Below are 20,681 nucleotides of genomic sequence, written 5' to 3'. Positions count from 1 at the left end.
AACCGAATTTAAACATGCCTGGGATAAACATATATCCATTGTAAGATAAAATACAGGAAATAGTAAAAGGGCAGACTAGATGGACCATGGGGTCTTTTTCTGCCGTCAGTCTTCTATGTTTCTATGTTTCTATGGTACAACACTTAATGATTGTCATAGGGGTCAAATAAGCAATGAAGAAACAATCAATATTAAGAAAAATCTTAAGATACAAGCAACAAGTTACAGTGATAGGAATAATGAGAAAAAGTAGTAGAAATAGAAGTGCAGATTTAGTAAAAAGTCTGACAGTGTTGAGGGAATTATTTGTTTAGTAGAGTAATGGCATTCGGGTAAAAACTGTCCTTGTATCTAGTTGTCTTAGTGTGCAGTGCTCTGTAGCGACGTTTTGAGGGTAGAAGTTGAAACAGATTGTGTCCAGGATGCGAGGGGTCAGTAAATATTTTCCCCGCCCTCTTTTTGACTCGTGCAGTATACAGGTCATCAATGGAAGGCAAGTTGGCAGCAATTGTTTTTTCTGCAAATCTGTAAAAGGTAGGAAAGAATGAAAAAAAATCAACACATAACGCCAAATGACTTGGCTGAGGAGCATATTTTCTGCTCTAATGGCTAGGGAAGTTTCAGGAGCAGCTGCCTCATTTTAGTTATCTCTCACTTGGCCAGTTCAATTACATTAAAATTAAGAAAAAACATTGCATATTTGTCTTACTTGAGTCTTGGGAATACTGAAAAATTCATCCTATGCAGAAATGAGATCCATCGTACAGTGGTATTTCTACGTACGAACACATCTACTGATGAACTTTTCGAGCTACGAACCCAGTGTTTAAGACTTTTTTGCCTCTACTTCTGAATCATTTTCCACTTACGAACCTGAGCCCTGGTGCATGCACTCTCTTACTGCGCGTGCGCTCTCTTACTGCGTGCGTGCTCTCTTACTGCATGTGCGCTCTCTTACTGCCACAGGGATTCGTCTGCCTTGTGACTGCCACCAGGATTTTCCCTTTACTTGCTTCCCCCTGCCTCCAGACTGCCAACGCTGACTGTTGCTGGCTGAAGCACCTGGAATTTCCCCTTTGCTTGTGGCAGCAGTCTGGAGGCAGAGAATCCTGTCTGTGGCAAGGGCCAGAGCTTCGGCTTCAGACAAGGCTCCCTGGCTCTCACTCCTCCCCCCTCCCCTCAACTCCTGCTCCGGTCTGTATAATCATCAGATCAAAGTTTGAGGGGTGTTTGTTTTTTCGGAAAGCACCTGGAACAAAGTTTTTTTAAAAAACCCTGTTAACGAATGGTCCACCGGCTCTTAAAAGGGCGCCTTTTCTGTTTTAGGAACAACAAGTTGGTTTGTTTCCACCGAACGGAACCGCACAGCTTTGAAATATCTTTCTTTTCTCTCTCTCTTTTCCTTCGTGCCACTCAGATGGAGGCTTTCCAAGGGCTTTTTAAAAAAAAGCGTTAACATCTCTGTTCTCCTAAGATCGGGGTTGGAGGAGAGGAACGGCAGCAAAGTCACTGGCGAGAGATTTTTATTACAAAGTAGCTGGACGGGGGTTTGCATCGGAACTTTTCCCACCCTTAATACTACCCATGGTGGAGTATTTTTAAAAAACTTTGTTCCAGGTGCTTTCCTAAAAAACAAACACCCCTCAAACTTTGATCTGATGATTATACTGCCTGGAGCAAGAGTTGAGGGGAGGGGGGGGGAGGAAGAAAGGTGTGTTTGTGTGTGTGCGCATTGGGGGGAAGCAGGCAAGCTCATTGCCTTGTCCTCTCCTTCCCAATTCAATTCAATTCAATTCAATTTATTGGATTTCTTTGCCACCCCTCTCCGAAGACTCGGGGCGGCTCACAACAATAATTAAAACAATATTCCAGCGAAAACAAATCTAATATTAAAAAGCACATAAAACCTTATCATATTTAAAAAAGCAAACAACATATACATACCCAAACATAGATATATATTTTTTTTAAAAAGCTCCGAGAAAGAAAATAAATACAACCTCACTCACTCAAAAAGCCCAGATGCTTGGAGAGACAGAGAGAGAGAGGAAAGGAGGAATAAATGAAGGGTGGCGTTTTTAACCGAATGAAAGAAAAGAAAAAAGTCACTAAGAAGAAGAGGCGATCCCAACGGCGGTGAAAACAAATCCGGAGAAAACTTTTCCCGCTGGGATACAAGCCACCTTGGCATTCTGCCTTGGGCATCGTCTAGCGCTTCCTTTCCAGAAGGGACTTTCTCCTTCCATCTTCACCCGCAGGGACATCGTTGCCTCCTTTCCTTGCAAGGCTATTTCAGGTCTGGGAAGACAGGCAAACGAGCTCCTTGGGAGTCAGGACATCGGGCCTTGCTTGCCACCCGGGGAATCTCGCGGTGACAGGCAATATAACCACGAAGACAAAATGGATTCAGTAGCCAAAACTTGGAGACCTCCGTGACATGGCCTGGGGAGAGTGGCTGGCCAAGCAGAGAACCTCCCTTCGCGGAGTCGATTCTGATGCTCGCTTCGCAGCCTGGCCTTCAGGAGCAAGGGCTGGGCGTCGCCTTCCCACAACTTTGGGGATAAACCCTGCCTTGCGCCCTCCTCCTCCTCTGCCCAGCTCTTCCCACCCCTCCCCACAGGCGTCCTTCTAGTTCCTCACATGTGCCCTTCTGCTGTCCCTCAAAACTTTTCTGCTCTCTTCTTCCTCGGCGGTTTGCAGGGAGGTATTGGGAAGAGTCAGCGGAGATGGAAGGTAGGAGGAATTAAAGCCCACTGCTTTGGGTGCCTTGAAGGGACTACCCTGGAAAAAGCGGGTGCCACCGGAATTCCCCTTTGCCTGCCGCCGCAAACTTTCAAGGAGAGTGGAAGCCCCACCGGCTGACAAGTCGCCAGGCAGCTTCCCGCATGTGTCAATCCGCTCACGAGGCTACCTCCGGGCAGCCTCCGCTGTCTTTCCCCCCCAAACTACCTCCTTCCTCCACCCCCAAACAAGGATCACAATGCCGGTGGTAATAAGGCAAAAGGGGTGAATTTTGGGATGGGTTTGCACGCATTATTTGCTTTTACATTGATTTCTATGGTAAAAATTGCTTCTACTTATGAACGTTTCTACTTAAGAACCTGGTCACGGAATTAATTAAGTTCATAGGTAGAGATATCACTGTATGTCATATTCCTATTCCCTTTACCTGATTTGCAGAATCTCTGAAAATTTATACAGATAACTGTTTTTCTGCATTTAAAGTCTATTAGTATGATAGAATTTAATTTAATAAAAATAATTTTTAATTTAATTTTAATGATTATATTATATTATTACAATTATTAATTTGATTTAATTATTACATTTAAATTAATTTATGATAAGGGGCACAATGGCTCAGTGGTTAAAGACACTAACCTTGTCAGCTGGAAATCAGACAGCCCAGGTTCAAGACTTGATTACCATGCCGTGGGATAAGCTCCCATTCCGTTTCTGCCCAGCTCCTGCCCACCTAGTAGTTTGAAAGCATGCAAATGTGAGTAGATTAATAGGTACTACTTTGGTGAGAAGGTAACAAAATTCTGTGGTCCTTTGGCATATAGTCATGCTGGCCCCATGACATCATGGCCACTGAAAATGTCTTTCAATAATGCTGGTTCCCTCGATCAAGAATTGAGATGAGTATTGCACCCTAGAGTCAGATACGGATGTACAGAGAAATTTTATTTTTAGTATGATTTAGAAACAGCATCAACATACTGTATCTATAGTATTTATAAATAAAACAGAATAAATAAGGTTTTAAGTATTGCTGATAAAAATATTATGGAGGCCTTTCTTTAAGCCAGCTAATATAAATATGCAATGAGATGAATAAGCATCGGGATTCCTCCCTATCTTTTTAGAAATTCTGGGATAGAGTTTGAGTGACTGATAGAATCACTGTCCCCAATAGTCATCTGTCATCTACTCAGTTGCATTTAATAGAAGCAGGGCAGGCTAGACATTGCTATATCATTTGAAACAATCGGAAGTCTTCAGTTATTAGCAAAATCTGCTGGCTATGTGAATTTTTTAGTTCGGGGATCCAATAACATGGGGATCCCTGATTGCTGTTTACTGCACACATGTAAACACAGAAAATGTGAGTACTTTCAGGAGAAAGAGAGAAACAGCTCAAGAAGAAATCAATTTGCTTACACATAATAATTTTCCCAGTACCAAAATATTATACCCAATATACAGTATATACCCAAATATTCAGAGTGAACTTAATGAAATACAGAATAAAGAGAGTGAGAGATTAAATTATATCAGAATGTCTAGAATGTCTAGAGAAGTAAAATAACATTCATGCAAAGGTAGGGATCAATAATAACAACTTATTTAAAAGCAAGATTTGCAGCTTGAATCTGAAAATTGATTTACAACTGTATTCTAAAATCAGTTCTAGCAATATCTTATATTATTTATTAAGGAAGAAGAGGAAGGTTGGAAAATGTCCCCAAGTAATTTTCTCCCAATAATGGAAGAAGGAAACAACAAATACAAAGGCAAGTAGAGGGAAACTTTGTTTATATGGTAAATATTTAGGCAATTTTTTTGTGTGTATTCTTTTTGTTAAATATTAACATATGGGTGCCTAAGACCGAAAATGTGTCTCTTCTGCTTGGGTGAATCAAAAAGAAATTGCAAGGTCAATGTTAACTTTAACAAATGACATAAAATTAATTTCGCTAGTCCATTTTAAATCGATATGTAAACAATAATCCCCAAATATAGATAGTAGAAATTGAAAATTCTCCACTGCATCTGGAAGGAGAGTCCAACATGGGTAGTTTACCAATCCTATTGGTAGAGACTGAGTTTAATATTTACATATTAATTGAGTACCGCCCCCTTGTATCTCCCATGAGCTCAGTTTTAAAAACTCAGTCCCAGTGTAAAGACTACTGAGTTTTGCTCTTAGATTAAAATTATCTAAAATTGTTTAAAATTACCTTTTTAATGTTTTTTTTTATTTTTGTCTTTCAGATGGTGATGAAGACTTGGATGGGGTCTCTGCCCTCCTCGGGCACCACCCCCAACGGACACTCCTCAGAGGTCCTTTCCCCCCGCGGGAATTGCCCCGGAGAGGAGCACCTCAGCCTGGGGTCCCTGGCCTCCGAGGCCACACTAGGGCTGCGAGCCAAAGGTGGGGGGGTCCGCCCCCCCACTGGGAGGCTCAACATCGCTCCCAGGACCCGGCATCGCTCGCCTGAAGCGCCTCTCAGCTGTTCGGCAGCTGGGGGAAAAAGCCGCCGCCGGAGCCGCTGCCGCAGCCGCGCTACCACCAAGGCCACTGGGCACTTAAGGCAGCAAGGATGGGAGCCAGGATAGGAACCCTGGCAGAGACCACCATCAGCGGCAAGTCGAGGAGCGGCAAGCCCAAAGACCGCGGACCGCCATGGGCACCGCCATTTTGGAATGCCGACATTGGCAGGCGCGAAAGAGTGCGAAAAGGCTAAATTCCGGTGGCGATGGGCGCAAAAGGGCTGCTAGACCCTATTGCGCCGGCGCAGGAGGCTAGGAAGCCTGAGCGCCATTTTGGGGAGTGACTTGACGAAGCAGTTGGGTGTGATCGAGTAACGGAGCCTCTGTAGTTCACCAGAGCATTACCTGTGAGTAGAAATGGAGGAGCAGACCGGGAGTGATAAAGTCAGCTCCCCCATTATTAAAGACAAGGGCAAAGGGAAGGCTAAAGATAAAGCCAAAGCCTCCCATTCCTCAGCTTCAAGCTCCTCGTTAAAGGAGGCTGAGAAGCGAATTAAAGCCCTAGAACAAAAGCTGGAAACGGCCCTTCACCCCTCCCCTACAGGATTGCCCCTAACACAAAGGCACCCGCTGACCCCTGACCAGATGACCACCCAATCTTCCTTGGGGGCTACAGGGATCATGACTGAAGGGGACTGGTTTCCTGAAAGACATTTTCAACCTCTACCTCAGGTCATGCCATCACCTGGCACATCTTGGACCAGACCGGGGTCTGCAAGCCACTCAGTTCGAAGCCTGCAGGGGCCCTCAGTTACATTTACTCCCACGGCAGCCGGCCTAAGGGGCCCATCTGGTTCATGGAAGCAGATGCCCCCTGACCTGCAGGAGATCATCTCCAATGCATACTCACAAGGCATTGCAACAGGGGTGGAACAATGTGCTAGACACCCTCAACAGGCTCAAACGAGGAACCTCTGGTCGGTACCGCCTCCTTTGGGCGTGGGGTCCTTGACAGAGGAGCCACAATTTGATGACAGCGACAGAGAATACGACTTATCAGAGGATGAAACAGCGCCAGGAAAACCGCCAGCGGTAGGCCTGTTTAAACCGACATTCTTCAGGACCCTGCTCTTCAAGGCCAAGCAGGTGATGAACCTACCCGGTGCACCCAAGACAACTGAAACTACAGAAACAAACAAGACTTCAGCTACCTGTCACGCTGTGGGTTGACAGCCTCCAAAGACATTAAGAAACATCCTGTAGTTAAATGGTTAACTCTGTTTGTTAATGTAGCTCCTCCCTTTCTATGATGTAACACTGCTTTGCTCACTTCCTCCCTCACGCAGGAAGAGAAGCAGCAGCCATACTTCTCTTCTTATTCGTTAAGATGTGAAGACATGTTTTTATGCCGCTCCAGGCAATATAATCTTTTTTACTTTTTCTAATAAAAGTTAACTTCATTCTGAAATGCCTGCTTGTAGCTTAATTCCATCGACCTCCGGGAAACCTCACTTCAGCTCTAACAGGCTGATTTCTCTCAGTGAGCTCCTTTTCCCGTCATGGTAAGCCGAGGGTGGTTTATACCTACCTGAGCTACTGGGCGCACCCAAATGCCGGCTAAACGGAAGAAGACTAAACTCTTCTCCCAGAGCTTCATTGATGAAATTTCTGAAGATCAGCTAGCTGACCTCAAATTCCTCATCCACACTTCGGAAGAGAAAAGAAACCTCATCATGTCTGAACAGCATTTGCTGGAAGCTTCTGAAGCGGCTGATTCTCCTCAAACTGTAAGTCATATTTCTTACATGATTGAGAAAGGGGATAAAGAAGGTAAATCTATCATGGGAATCCCCATAGAAAGTTCTTCTGCCCAACAAAGTGAGGAAGAAGGAGAGGAAACCCTCGTTGCCTCCCAATCCCTGAGCTTTCAATCATCAAGCCTTCCGTTAAAGGCAACTGCTAAAACAAAGCACCTTGATGATGAAGTGTCTCAAACTTCCAACAAAAGCAGGCAGACTCCCTCAGATCTTGATAGGCTAGAGCAGGGGTCAGGAACCTTTTTGGCTAAGAGAGCCGTAAACGCCACATATTTTGAAATATAATTCCGCGAGAGCCGTACGTATCTCCCTTTCTCTCTTTCTTTCTGTCTCTCTTTCTCTCCCCCTCTCTTTGTCTCTTTCTATCTCTTTCTCTCCCTCCCTCTATCTTTCTCTTTTTATCTCTCTCTTTCTCTTTCTCTCTCTCTCTTTCTCCCCCTTCTCTCTGAAGTGGGGAGGGCCGGGTTGGCACCAAGGGAGCTCGAGACGGGGTGCAAAAGCAAACTACTCTGCTGGCCCAGGCCCACATCGGAAGGAAGGAAGGAAGGAATGGTAAAAGGGGCGATCAAGAGAGGAATGGGTGAATGAATGGACGGAGGGTGGGAAGGAAGGAAGGAAAAAGGGAAGGGACAGGAACAGAGGAAGGGTGCAAAGAAAGCAAGGAAAGGTGTGAAAGGGGAGAGTAAGAGAAGAAGGAGTGAAAGAAGGGAATGAGGGAGGAAACAAGGGAGGAAGGAGAAGGAAAGCAAGAAATGGAGGGAGGGAAGGAAGGAAGGAAAGAAAGAAAGAAAGAAAGGGGGAAGGGACAGGAACATTGGAAGGAAACAAGGAAACTTATGAAAGGGGAGAGTAAGAGAGGAAGGACTGGAGGAAGGGAGGGAGGGAAGAAGGTAGGAAGGAGAAAGAAAAGAAGAAATAGAGGAAGGGAAGGTAAAAGAGAGAAAGAAAAAGAGCAAGAAAGAAAGCAAGAAAGAGAGAAAGAAAGAATGAAAGAGAAATAAAAATAGAGAGGGGGAATGAAAGAAATGGAAGGAGGGAAGGAAGGAGAGAAAGAAAGAGAAAGAAAGAAAGCAAGAGAAAGAAAAAAGAATGAAAGAGCAAGAGAGCAAGAGAGAAAGAGAAAGAGAGAAAGAAAGAAAGAAAGAAAGAAAGAAAGGCAACTTCAAAGAAAGGCTCACTGAGCATCTCTCACTCTCTCTCTCTATCCCTCTTTCTTTCTCTCTCTTCCTTTCTATCTCTCCTCTTCCTTTCTCTCTCCTCTCTCTCTCCCTCTCTTTCTACCCTCCTTTCTCTTCCTTCCTTCTCTCCCTCCCTCCCTCCCCTCCCTCCCTCCTTCCTTCCTCTCCATTTCTCTTTCCCTCCCTCTCTTTCCCTTTTCTTTCTTTTGGTCCACTTCTCTCTCTCTCCGCTTCTCCACTTGCCTCCCCCTCGCGCCTCGCCCTTCCCACCCGGCCACCCGCGTGCGCTTACCAGCAGCAGGAATTCAAGTAAGCCCAAAAGAAGCCATTGGCTCCGGGCGGCGTTCATGGCCCCCCGAACCCCCAGCCCAGCTGGAGCTCCCTCTCGCCGCCGCCATCTCCCTGCGACTGCCTGCGGCCGCTGCAGCCCCCCCCTCCCACGGGGCCACAAAGGACATTTGCCGCCGATGCCAGTGAAGCTTCAGCTGGGCGGGGCGCTGCCGGTACTTCCCTCCTGGGGCTCCCGCTCGCAGCTGTCCCCCGGCTTCTGCTCGATGCCGCGGTTTTCGGCGCTGTCCTGCTGTGCCCCAAAGACGGAAGGCGGGAAAAAGGCGAGAAGAATGGAGCTCTCCTTCTTCCTGCCTTCCGTCTTTGAGGCCCAGCAGGACAGCGCCGAAAACCGTGGCATCGAGCAGGAGCCAGGGGACAGCTGCGAGCGGGAGCTCAGTGCTAGGAGCCCTGTCTGCGAGCCAGATACGGCCATCAAAAGAGCCATATCTGGCTCGCGAGCCATAGGTTCCCGACCCCTGGGCTAGAGGGAACGATTGCTAAGCTTCAGAATGAAATCCATGATTTGGAAACATTTTGTATTCATTTGGATAATCTAGCTGGAGGAAAAACTGTGCAGCAGTAAGCTTCTTATGAATGTTATTTGCAAGAAGTAACAGCTTCTAGAAAGGAATTGAGAGACTTAAAAAAGTTGCAGTTTAAACTTTTAACTGATCAAATGGGATTTGTTTCTATTGCAAACTCTGAGCATGCGCAAATCAAAACCACTGATAGCATTGGAATTCCTTTGTCCTCTGTAACTCAAAGTGATCATGCGCAATACGGTCAGGATGCTGCCATGTACACAAGCTCGCAAAAGCCTTTGTCTGCTGAAATTCAGACTGAGCATGTGCCGATTATCTCTCATTATTTTCCTGCTACATTCCAGCCAGATAACTCCATGATGGAATGCCAGAGGAGGGGGGGAATTTCACCCACCGAAGCAGCTGCAGAAACTTACAGTGCAGCAGCGGCCTCTAGTGGATGGCATGGCTACAAATCAAAGCCATTTCCTGAAATTAAAGATTTTCCTCAATCTTTTACAAATGAGATGCTTAATCCTTCTGTTGTTAAGCCAAGATTCTCACAGGCATCCCAGGCTGCCCAGATGCAACGGAACACACCTCCTCAAGTTCCAGCAACCTCTGTACCGCAACAGAGACCACCACTCCTCACTCCTCATCTGCCACAACCGGCCCAGCCTCCTCAACCTGCTGTCTTACCACCGGCTATTGTGCCTCAAGCGCAACAGCCACCAGCAGCCATGCCAGCTGCATCTACAAGGCAAGCTATCATCTCATCAGTTCTGAAAGGTGAGGCAATGTTGAAGGGGTATGGACACAATTATAGAATATGGTTCCATAGGATGAGGCTGCTCTTACTCACACATCAGATAGACCATGTGGCTCTGAATCCACCAGTAAGGCATTGGACTGAAGAAGAAAGAGAGGCGGACATAAAAGCCACGCTCCTCATTCTTATGTCTATTGACTCTGATTTATCAGCCAGGTACTCACCTGATATTACTTCTGCTGAGTTACTTGAGTCACTCGATGGGTTGTTCAGGCCTATCTCAGAAGAAGGCAACTTCCTTCTGCTATCTCAATTCCATAGTGCCAAACTTAAGTCTGGGGATGAAATTGCTTCACATCTGTCCAAGATGTTATCAATGCACAAGGACTTAGCAGAGCGGGGCTACAACATGGACTTTTTGCAAGTCAATGCAGCCATCATAAATACCCTTGGCCCTGAATGGAAGGAGGCAGTTTTCAAATTTAACAGCTTCCCATTTGCCCATAGAACAACACAGAGACTCTGTAACATGCTAATTGAAGAAGAGGTTTTCTGCACACTAGACTTAGACCAATGTCAGCTGCATACAAACATACCTTGGCCAAGAGCGGTCAACAGAAAAGTAGCACACCGAGATACACACGCCAGAAGCAATCTAAGAAAGATGACACTCAGAAATCCCAATCCAGTGATTTGCAAAGTGTTCAATCTGGCGAATCTGAATCTCCCACATATCCAACTCAACCCAAAGGGGCGCAAAAGAAAGGATCCAGAGGAAGAGGCTCCGGAGGTGCCAAGTCAATTCCTAAAGACTCCAAAGGTGAGAAACGTGTTTATGTTAATACTCTCCTCAACACTGTTCCTGACGAGTCCACAGTACGACATTCGTCACTTATGGACATTGGACAGCGAAGCAGCCGTGCACATCGCATACCAGAAGGGATTCTTCACCGAGCTCCACCAGACAGATGTCAAAGAGGTGATTGGAGTAGTAGAATACCTCTGCAAAGTGGAAGGAGAAGGAACTGTCTACGTCAAAGAACTGGACAGACACATCTCACGTGTTTTCTACGTTCCAAGTGCCAAGAACAACATTCTCAGCAGGTACCGCCTGAATGAAGAATTAGGAACTACAGTAACCCAAGAACTTTTAGAAGCTTACATTATAAGGGATGGCAAAATCCTTGCCACTGGTATCCCTATTAGAGGTGTTTACTATTTAAAACCTAAACCTCCACCCAAGGGTGATATAAGTATAAAAGTTCCAAAGGGCGAAAGCACAGGTCCAGAGAGAAAACCTGGTGCCACTATAGATCCAGAGGCTCATAAAGCCAATGAAGTTTCCGAGGTTCCTAATCCTATTTCTAATGTTAAACCTGTATTAACAAACAAATATTTTCATTCCAGGTGTATTCACAGATGGCGCCGTCGCTTGGGCCATGCATCCTATCCAGTTTTAGCTAAGATGCCTGAGTTTGTGAATGGTTTTAAAGTTGATGGTGATTGCAAAGTTCATCTTGACTGTAAAGTGTGCAACTCAGCCAAATCTCGTGCGGCTCCAGTCGCAAAGTTTGCTCTTAGATTGTCCACACGCATTTTTGAATTGGTCCATACCGACGTCGGTCCATTTCGGCCTACTAAAGGTAACAGTAACTATTTCTTAACTATTGTTGACAGTTACTCATGATATGGTTTTGTGTTTCTAATGAAACAGAAATCTGAGGCGTTTCAGGTCTTTAAATACTTTGCTGCAGAGGTACTTACCCAATACGATGTCTGGATCAAGCGAATTCAAAGTGACCGTGGTGGAGAATTTATGTCCCAGCAGTTCCATGGATGGATGAAAAGGAATGGAATCCATCAACAAACCTCAGCACCCTCAACACCTTCCCAGAATGGTATTTCAGAGAGAAGAAATGGAGTTTTGCAGACAATGTTTCATTGTCTCCTTGAGGATGCAGGCATGGACTTTTCATATTGGGGCGAAGCATTAAGGTATGCTAATTACATTGTTAACAGAACATGGAGTAGCGTTATACAAGAGACTCCTTATTACTTGCTTCACGCAAAGAAGCCTGATGTTCAAAGCATCCACATTTTTGGTTGTTATGCCACTGTTAACATTCCACTTGACCAAAGAAGAAAAGGAGGTCCTGTGTCAGAAAGAATGAGATTCATCGGCTTTGATGAAAGCTCTAAGTACTACAAATTTGCTGACACTTGCCATAGAGGTGTTATTTCCAATTCAGCCAAATTTGAGGAAGACACTAATTGGTCCAGTATACATAGTAATGATACTTCAGTTTATTTTCCTAAGGATGACACAGACGGTGCGGCGAAACCTGATTCCCAGGCAGCTGTTCCAGATGATCCTGATGTTCCAGATGATGAACAGTCTTCAACAGTCGCAGAGGAAATCCCTGACGATGAACTTGGAGACGGAGATGATGAACAATGGACCAAGGTTCCCAGGCGTTCAAAGAGAACCACCAAAGGAACTCCTCCAAAGAGATATGCACAGCAAGTATCTCAATCTCCTTTTTCTTTCTTGTGTATCAATCTTACACTTCCACCTGAACATTTTCATCAGATAAGACTTTTACCTGAATCTGAACAAGAAAAGTGGTATGAGGCTATGGAACGTGAACTGGACTGTTTAAAGAAACTTAAGGTGTTCCAACAGGTGGAGCCTCCAACAGACAAGAAAATTATTGGCACACGGGTGTATAGAGTCAAACAAAAACCTAATGAAGGAAAGCTGTACAAAGCTAGACTCGTAGCTCAAGGATTTTCACAAATTTATCCAGATGACTACACTGATAAATTTTCACCCACTGTCAGAAATGAAAGTGTCAAAATTGCCCTGATCACTGCTATTGCTTTGAACTTAGAGGTTTTTCAGTTCGATGTAGAGACTGCCTACCTGAACGCTGATCTGAATGAAGAGATCTACGTCGAGTGCTCCCGGGTTCCAGGACCGAGAAGGTGATGTCAGATTTTTACAGGTTAGCCCAAGAAGAACATCCTGAGTTTGAGAACCAAACGCTGTATCGGTCAGTGATTGGATCGCTATTGTACATCAGCAGTTGGACAAGACCTGACATTTCACTGAGCGTGAATCTACTGTCCAGATACATTGGCAAAGCGACTACGTTTCATTGGTCTTGCATAAAGAGACTGTTGAGATACATGAAGATTACAAAGGACATGAAGTTGTTCCTTGAGCCAAAACATGATAAGTACCCTGAAGTGATTTGCTACGCAGATGCTGACTGGGCAGGTGATGTAGAAACACGAAAAAGTACTTCTGGTTACATACTGTTTTTAAATGGTTGTCCTATCTTTTGGAAAGTTAGGAAACAGAAGTTTATTTCTTGCTCTTCAACTGAGGCTGAATATGCATGTGTTTCTGATTGTTGCAATGCATTAACCTCTGTTTCTGCTCTCATTGATAGTATTTGGGAATGTCCAAAGAAACCAATTGTTATCATGGAAGATAATGTTTCAGTTACATACATTGCTGAAGCTGAATATGTTGGAGCTCGTTCATGGCACATTGACATCCGGTATAGAAATACCAGAGAGAGTGTGAAAGAAGGATTCGTGAAAATACAGTATGTGCCTACTACTGAACAGACCGCTGACTTGCTGAATAAGCCATTGCCAGCTGACCAACACGAATACCTCTCCAAGAAAATGTGCCTTAAGTTAACTGATGTCTTGATGTCCCTCATGTCTCTGATGACTGCCAAAGAAGGGGTGTCACGCTGTGGGTTGACAGCCTCCAAAGACATTAAGAAACATCCTGTAGTTAAATGGTTAACTCTGTTTGTTAATGTAGCTCCTCCCTTTCTATGATGTAACACTGCTTTGCTCACTTCCTCCCTCACGCAGGAAGAGAAGCATCAGCTTTTCTTCTCTTCTTAGTTGTTAAGATGTGAAGACATGTTTTTATGCCGCTCCAGGCAATATAATCTTTTTTACTTTTTCTAATAAAAGTTAACTTCGTTCTGAAATGCCTGCTTGTAGCTTAATTCCATCGACCTCCGGGAAACCTCACTTCAGCGCTAACAGGCTGATTTCTCTCAGTGAGCTCCTTTTCCCGTCACTACCCTCCTCAAGGAGCCTCAGCCCGAATCCGACCACATCCCAGCGTCAGAGATTTTTGTGGAAGGAGTCAAGCGCCTCTGGCAACATCCTGCAGCGGCACAAGGCCCTCGAACCTCGAGCGGAAGTTTTACACCTTCGATGAAGAGGTAGAGAAACTCCTCAAGTTCCCACTAATTGACCAGCCGATAGTGACACTCGTCTCCAGCGCCCTGGTGCCCTCAGAGACTGGTGACAGCCTAAAACCAGAGGATAGGAAGGCGGAGACATTGCTGCGAAAGGCACATCAGATGTCCGGCTGGGGGTTTAGAGCAGCTGCCGCGGCATCATTCTTTAACAGAGCATCGATTATGTGGTTGCAGGAAATGCAATCTCGGCTCGGACCTGAGGACGGTCGCCTCCGTCAAGATCTGAGTAAGCTGTTGGCGGCAGCGGAATTCTCTGCAGATGCCACTCTCCATGCGGCAAAGTTCTCAACTAGAAGCATGGCAACCACACTGTCGTCATGCCGCCTCCAGGGTTCCATGCTATTTGGGGAGTTTTTGGAGAAAGTCCTCATAGAGGACAGGGACAAAAGGAAAGTGCTCCCCAAGGCCAATAGGAGGCAAGACCACAGGTCCACTCCATACACAAGACGTCAGAACCCTCGCTGGGAAACTTCCCCCGGAACGGGGCAGACCCAAAGATCCTTTACTCAGGGCCAATATAACCAATACAACCAACCGGCCTTTAGAACCGATCGAGGATCGTTTCAGGACAGACCCCGAGGCTATCAACAATCGAGACGGCCCTTTTGGGGCAATAGCCAGAGGGGGTTTCGTCGCACCAAATGACTCTGTCCTGCTTCCAATAGGAGGGAAACTCCAACATTTCAGTTCCTCCTGGCAACTCACGTCATCCGACAAATGGGCTTTGGCCACCGTTTCACAAGGACTCCGGTTGGAGTTTATCCATCCTCCACCCAACCGCTTCCTTCATTGCCTCGTAGTACGAGACTCACAAAAGAGGCTACAACTACACAAGGAAATCACACATTTATTGGACATTCATGCCATAGAGCAGGTACCTTGCCAGGAAGAAGGCAAGGGGTTCTACTCAGTGATCTTTATAGTCCCCAAGGCCTCGGGAGGATGCAGATTAATCCTCAATCTGAAACAACTGAATGTTTTCATAAAATACAGGAGGTTTCGAATGTACTCCTTACAGACATACGATCTCGAGATCTATTAACATCCATAGATCTAAAGGAAGCATACCTGCATGTCCTGATTCATCCAACACATCGGAGGTTCCTCCGCTTCTGCTCCAAAGGGAGACGTTTCCAGTACAGGGCCATACCTTTCGGCCTTTCATTGGCCCCGCGAACCTTTACCAAACTGTTGGACATTTTGACTGCAGATCTTCGACAGCAGTCAATACTGTTAATGGCCTACCTGGATGACATAATTATATTGTCCAGGTCCCCATCGAGAGCCAGAACCGATTTGGACAGAACTATACAAACACTAGAATCTCACGGCTTCACAATAAAAATGGAGAAAAGTCAACTGTCTCCCACCACAAGATTGCTTCATTTGGGGTCAGTCATAGACACCTTGTCAAACACAGTATCGCTTTCTCCGGAAAGACAACTCAACATACACCAACTGATCTCCGGCATAAAGCGCCTCAAGAGAGTTCCACTGGCACTGCTATCCAAAGTTCTGGGGACCTTGGTGTCAGCCATAGGCATCGTGCCTTGGGCCAGACACCATATCCGGGACCTACAGTGGTTCTTGCTTCCCACTCAGAGGGCCAAGACGAGCCACTTCCACAAAAAGGTCCATGTTCCACGGACAGTCAAGGAGTCTTTGAGATGGTGGACATCCCAAGCCTTACGCAAGGGCTCACCCTTCCGTTTACAGGATCCGGTCATCCTTACGACAGACGCCAGTCTTTCAGGATGGGGCGCCCACATTGGACACCATATGGCCCAGGGACTCTGGTCAGCCAAGGACCTGAACCCGATCAACATAAATTTCCTCGAACTCAGGGCAGTCTTCCTAGCCCTTCAAACCTTTGCCCCACTAGTACAGGACAGGCACGTACGGGTGCTGACAGACAATGTCGCAAGCAGGTCTCATCTAAACCACCAGGGAGGTACGAGGTCACAACGCCTCATGGAAGAGACAAACCACCTCTTCAATTGGGCCGAGAATCACTTGGCATCCTTGACGGCGGAACACATTGCCGGCATCAGCAATACTCAGGCAGACTGGCTGAGCAGGACCATCCTAGACCCATCAGAATGGAGACTGGACCCAACACTTTTTCAACAAATGACCCAAAGATTCGGGACTCCTCTAGTAGACCTGTTTGCGAGCCATCAGAATGCTCAGCTCCCCAGGTTCTACACACGCTTCCCGGAGCCGGGGGCAGAAGGGGTCAATGCTCTTCTATCCCCTTGGCCACCTGGACTGCTCTACGCCTTCCCCCCGACAAATCTCATACCCAGGGTGGTGGAGAAGATTCTGGAGGAGAGAGCAGAAGTGTTGTTGGTGGCTCCACATTGGCCACGTCGCCCGTGGTTCTCCGACCTGGTGGCACTATCGGTGTTACCTCCGTGGAGAATCCCGGAGCAAATCATATCCCTCAGTCAGGGGAATCTACAACATCCGGATCCCCAGTGGCTACATCTAACCGTGTGGCACTTGAGAGGAGCAGACTGAAACAACAAAAATTGCCAGAGAAGGTCATCGATACAATGCAAGCAGCACGACGTCCATCTACCTCAAGGATTTACCAAGCAACTTGGCAAACCTTCTGTAAATTTTGTGACAAACACCAATTGAACCTGAAAGAGGCATCGGTGATTACAGTATTAGAGTTTCTACAAACGGGGATGGAGCCGGGCTTGGCCCCTAATACCCTAAAAAGACAGGTGGCAGTCCTCTCGACCATGATACAGGTACCAGAGACACGTTCGTTAGCCTTTCACCCATGGGTGAGAGACTTCATACGAGGGGCCACAAACAAACACAACCCACCGGTACGAAGGTTCCCGTCATGGGACCTCGCCTTGGTACTCAGGGCATTGACAAAACCACCGTTTGAACCCTTGAGGTCCATTTCACTACGGCTGCTTTCCATCAAGACAGCATTCTTAGTGGCAATAACGTCAGCATGCAGGGTGTCTGAAATATCGGCCCTATCAGTTAGGCCAGACCTCTGCATCTTCTATCCTGACAGAATTGTGCTAAGACTAGACCCTACCTTTACTGTATACCAAAGGTGAAGTACTATATTTCATAGGAAACAGGAACTGATACTGATTTTTGTACTCATGGAAGCCATCCATCAGAATTGAGATGGCACAAAATAGACGTCAGGCGAGCATTGAGGATCTACATCAGAAGGACAGAAGCGTTCAGGAAATCTGAACGATTGTTCATTTCATTTTCACACCACAAAATGGGACTTGGACTGTCTTCTAAGTCTATTAGCCGTTGGCTCAAGGACTGTATCTCGGAAGCTTACAAAGCAAGGGACCAGGTTCCACCAGTAGGGTTGACGGGCCACTCGACAAGGAGTGCGGCCACATCAGCCGCCTGGTCTACGCAAGCGTCTATAGAAGATATTTGCAAAGCCGCAACCTGGGCGGCTCCTTCAACTTTTATTAGACACCATAAGTTGGACTCTTTTGCTTCAGCGGACGCAGCATTTGGAAGACGTGTTTTACAACGAGTTTGTTCTTCCCCAACGTCCCTGACAAGACCTTCTCCCTCCCATGGGCCTTAAATCTTTGGCATATCCCATGTTGGACTCTCCTTCCAGATGCAATGGAGAAGGAACGTTGTACCTACCTGAACGGTCTTCTCGCTGCACTGGAAGGAGAGTCCAAACCCACCCGGCACTGCTATGTTCAGGGATGCCGGAGTTGGGGGGAAATCTGTTTAGTTGTTGATGGTTGACAATAAAAATTGGCTATCCTCTTACATTGTCTTCATTTTTAAAACTGAGCTCATGGGGGATACAAGGGGTGGTACTCAATTAATATGTAAATATTTAACTCAGTCTCTACCAATAGGATTGGTAAACTACCCATGTTGGACTCTCCTTCCAGTGCAGTGAGAAGACCATTCAGGTAGGTACAACGGTCCTTTGTTTCCAAGGGTGAGACAAATGCTTTGCTATAATTTTTTAAATTGCATTTCAAAAGTTTATGTTTCAAATGTATGTCTGGGGATATCATAGATTTTTACAGGATGGGATGTAGTATTGCTTCATCAAAAAATTCAGTTTATCTGTAGAAGGAGCTAATTTTGTGGGTTTTAAATGAAAGCTGATGTGTGCTAATAATGGTGTAACTATGGTTTTATGAAATACTTTATTTTATTTATTTTTTATTTGTCATACAAATATAGTATTGTATTGTAGTATGTTTAACATAATATAAGTATAAAGTAGAGATAGAAAAGATAAAAAGACATTAGGACAGGAACGGTAGGCACAAAGGTGCACTTATGCACGCCCCTTACAGACCTCTTAGAAAAAGGGGAGAGGTCTATTGTAGATAATGTAAGGTTGAAGATTTTGGGATTGTGGGAAGAAACAACAGATTCCGGTAGTGAATTCCAGGTGTTGACCACTCTATTGCTGAAATCATATTTTCTGCAGTCCAGTTTGGAGCGATTTACATTTAGTTTGTATCTATTGTATGCTCTTGTGTTGTTGTGGTTAAAGGTGAAGTAGTCGCTAAGAGGAGGCACATTGTGATGTATGATTTTATGAACAACAGTTTAATCAGTTTGGAGGCGGTGTAGCTGTAAATTTTCTAAACATAGTAATTGAAGTCTGAAGGAGTAAGGTAATTTGTCGCATGAGAAGGAGTGGAGGACTCTTCTTGTGAAGTATTTCTGGACTCCTTCAATTGTATTAATGTCTGTTATGCAGTGTGGATTCCATACAGGTGAGCTGTATTCAAGAATTGGTCTGACAAATGTTTTGTATACTCTGGTTAGTAGATCGGTACTTCTAGAGAAGAAGCAGCGTAGAATTAAGTTTGTGACTCTTAGTGCTTTTTTGGCAATGCTGTTGCAGTGGGCTCTGGCACTTATGTAATTGGAAATGAGTATTCCAAGGTCTTTGACTGAGTGAGGGTCTTTTGCGAGTTCAGTTTGTCCAAGTGTGTATTTAGTATTCGGATTCTTTTTACCAATGTGTAGGACAGAGCATTTGTTGGATGAGATTTGCAATTGCCAGTTGTTAGACCATTTAGCTATATGGTCAAGGTCCTTTTGAAGAGTAGAAGTATTATCGGAGGTATTAAATAGCTTACCGTCATCAGCAAAGAGAACTTGGAGAGCAATACTGTATAAATAGTAGAATAGAGCCGGGATGGCGCAGCAGGTAGAGTGCTGTACTGTAGGCCACTGAAGCTGACTGTAGATCTATATGTCAGCAGTTCAAATCTCATCACCGACTCAAGGTTGACTCAGCCTTCCATTCTTCCGAGGTGGGTAAAATGAGGACCCGGATTGTGGGGGCAATAGGCTGGCTCTGTTAAAAAGTGCTATTGCTAACATGTTGTAAGCCACCCTGAGTCTAAGGAGAAGAGCGGCATAAAAAGCAAATAAACAAACAACCAAATAAATACATTTCCAGTTGATAGATATTTTTTTTTAATTTTTTTTTTTAATTAATAGAGTTGAAAGGGACCGTTAGGTCATCGAGTCCAACCCCCTGCCTGAGCAGGAAACCCTACAGCACCCCAGCCAAATGGAAGTCCAATCTCCTCTTGAAGGTGTCCAGGGTTGGGGAGTTCACCACCTCCCCTGGCAGGCAGTTCCATTGGTTGATCGCTCTGACCGTCAGGAAGTTCTTCCTTATTTCCAGGTTGAATCTCTCCTTGGTCAGCTTCCAACCATTGTTCCTCGTCCGGCCCTCTGGTGGCCTGGGGAATAAAGAGACCCCCTCCTCACCGTGGCAACCCCTCAAGTATCTGTAAACTGCTATCATGTCCCCTCTAGACCTTCTTTTTTCTAGGCTGTCCATGCCCAGTTCTCTCAATCTCTCTTCGTAAGTCTTGGTTTCGAGTCCCCTAATCATTTTGGGTGCTCTTTTTTGCACCTTCTCCAGAGTTTCGATGTCTTTTTTGTAGTGAGGTGACCAAAATTGGATGCAGTACTCCAGGTGGGGTCTGACCAGGGCATAGTAGAGTGGTATTAGTACTTCCCTGGTCTTGGAGCGTATTCCTCTGTTGATGCAGCTTAGGATTGAGTTGGCTTTTTTGGCTGCTGCTGCACATTGCTGACTCATGTTTAGTTGATTGTCCACCAAGACTCCAAGATCTCTTTCGCAGTCACTACTGCTGAGTGGGGTATCTCCCAGGCTGTATGTATGTCTAGGGTTCTTTTTGCCGAGGTGGAGGACTCTGCATTTGTCGGTGTTGAACCTCATTTTGTTGGTATGGGCCCACTGTGATAGTCTGTCTAGGTCTTCTTGTACTCTGAGCCTGTCCTCAAGGGTGTTGGCTACCCCCGCCAGCTTGGTGTCATCTGCAAATTTTATTAGTTCCCCTTTTATTCCCTCATCCAGGTCGTTGATGAAGATGTTAAAGAGTACAGGACCCAGGACAGAGCCCTGTGGTACTCCACTGTCTACTTTTTTCCATGTGGATTTGGTGCCGTTGAGGACAACTCGTTGGGTGCGGTTGGTCAGCCAACTGTTTATCCATCTACATGTGTAGTAATCTACTCCATTT

The 20,681-nt window shown here is 45.6% G+C and overlaps 1 protein-coding gene across 5 annotated transcripts in view; it reads left to right on the top strand.

The window, feature by feature from the left end:
* The window catches only part of IQCA1 (IQ motif containing with AAA domain 1), a 464,058-nt gene that overhangs the window by 201,522 nt on the left and 241,855 nt on the right, over positions 1 to 20,681 (top strand). For all 5 annotated transcript variants that reach the window (XR_011557328.1, XM_070732268.1, XM_070732270.1 and 2 more), the window contains one exon: positions 4,442 to 4,517. Coding sequence is in view for 4 of the 5 variants with exons in the window: in XM_070732268.1 (XP_070588369.1) it covers positions 4,442 to 4,517 (76 nt within the window). In the remaining variant the exon portion in view is untranslated. The remainder of the gene's footprint in view (positions 1 to 4,441; positions 4,518 to 20,681) is intronic.

The sequence above is a fragment of the Erythrolamprus reginae genome, chromosome 1, assembly GCF_031021105.1.
Source record: "Erythrolamprus reginae isolate rEryReg1 chromosome 1, rEryReg1.hap1, whole genome shotgun sequence".
Classification (NCBI taxonomy): domain Eukaryota; kingdom Metazoa; phylum Chordata; class Lepidosauria; order Squamata; family Dipsadidae; genus Erythrolamprus; species Erythrolamprus reginae.
Note: the sequence above shows the minus strand (reverse complement) of the source record. Positions and strands in the feature narration are given on the sequence as shown.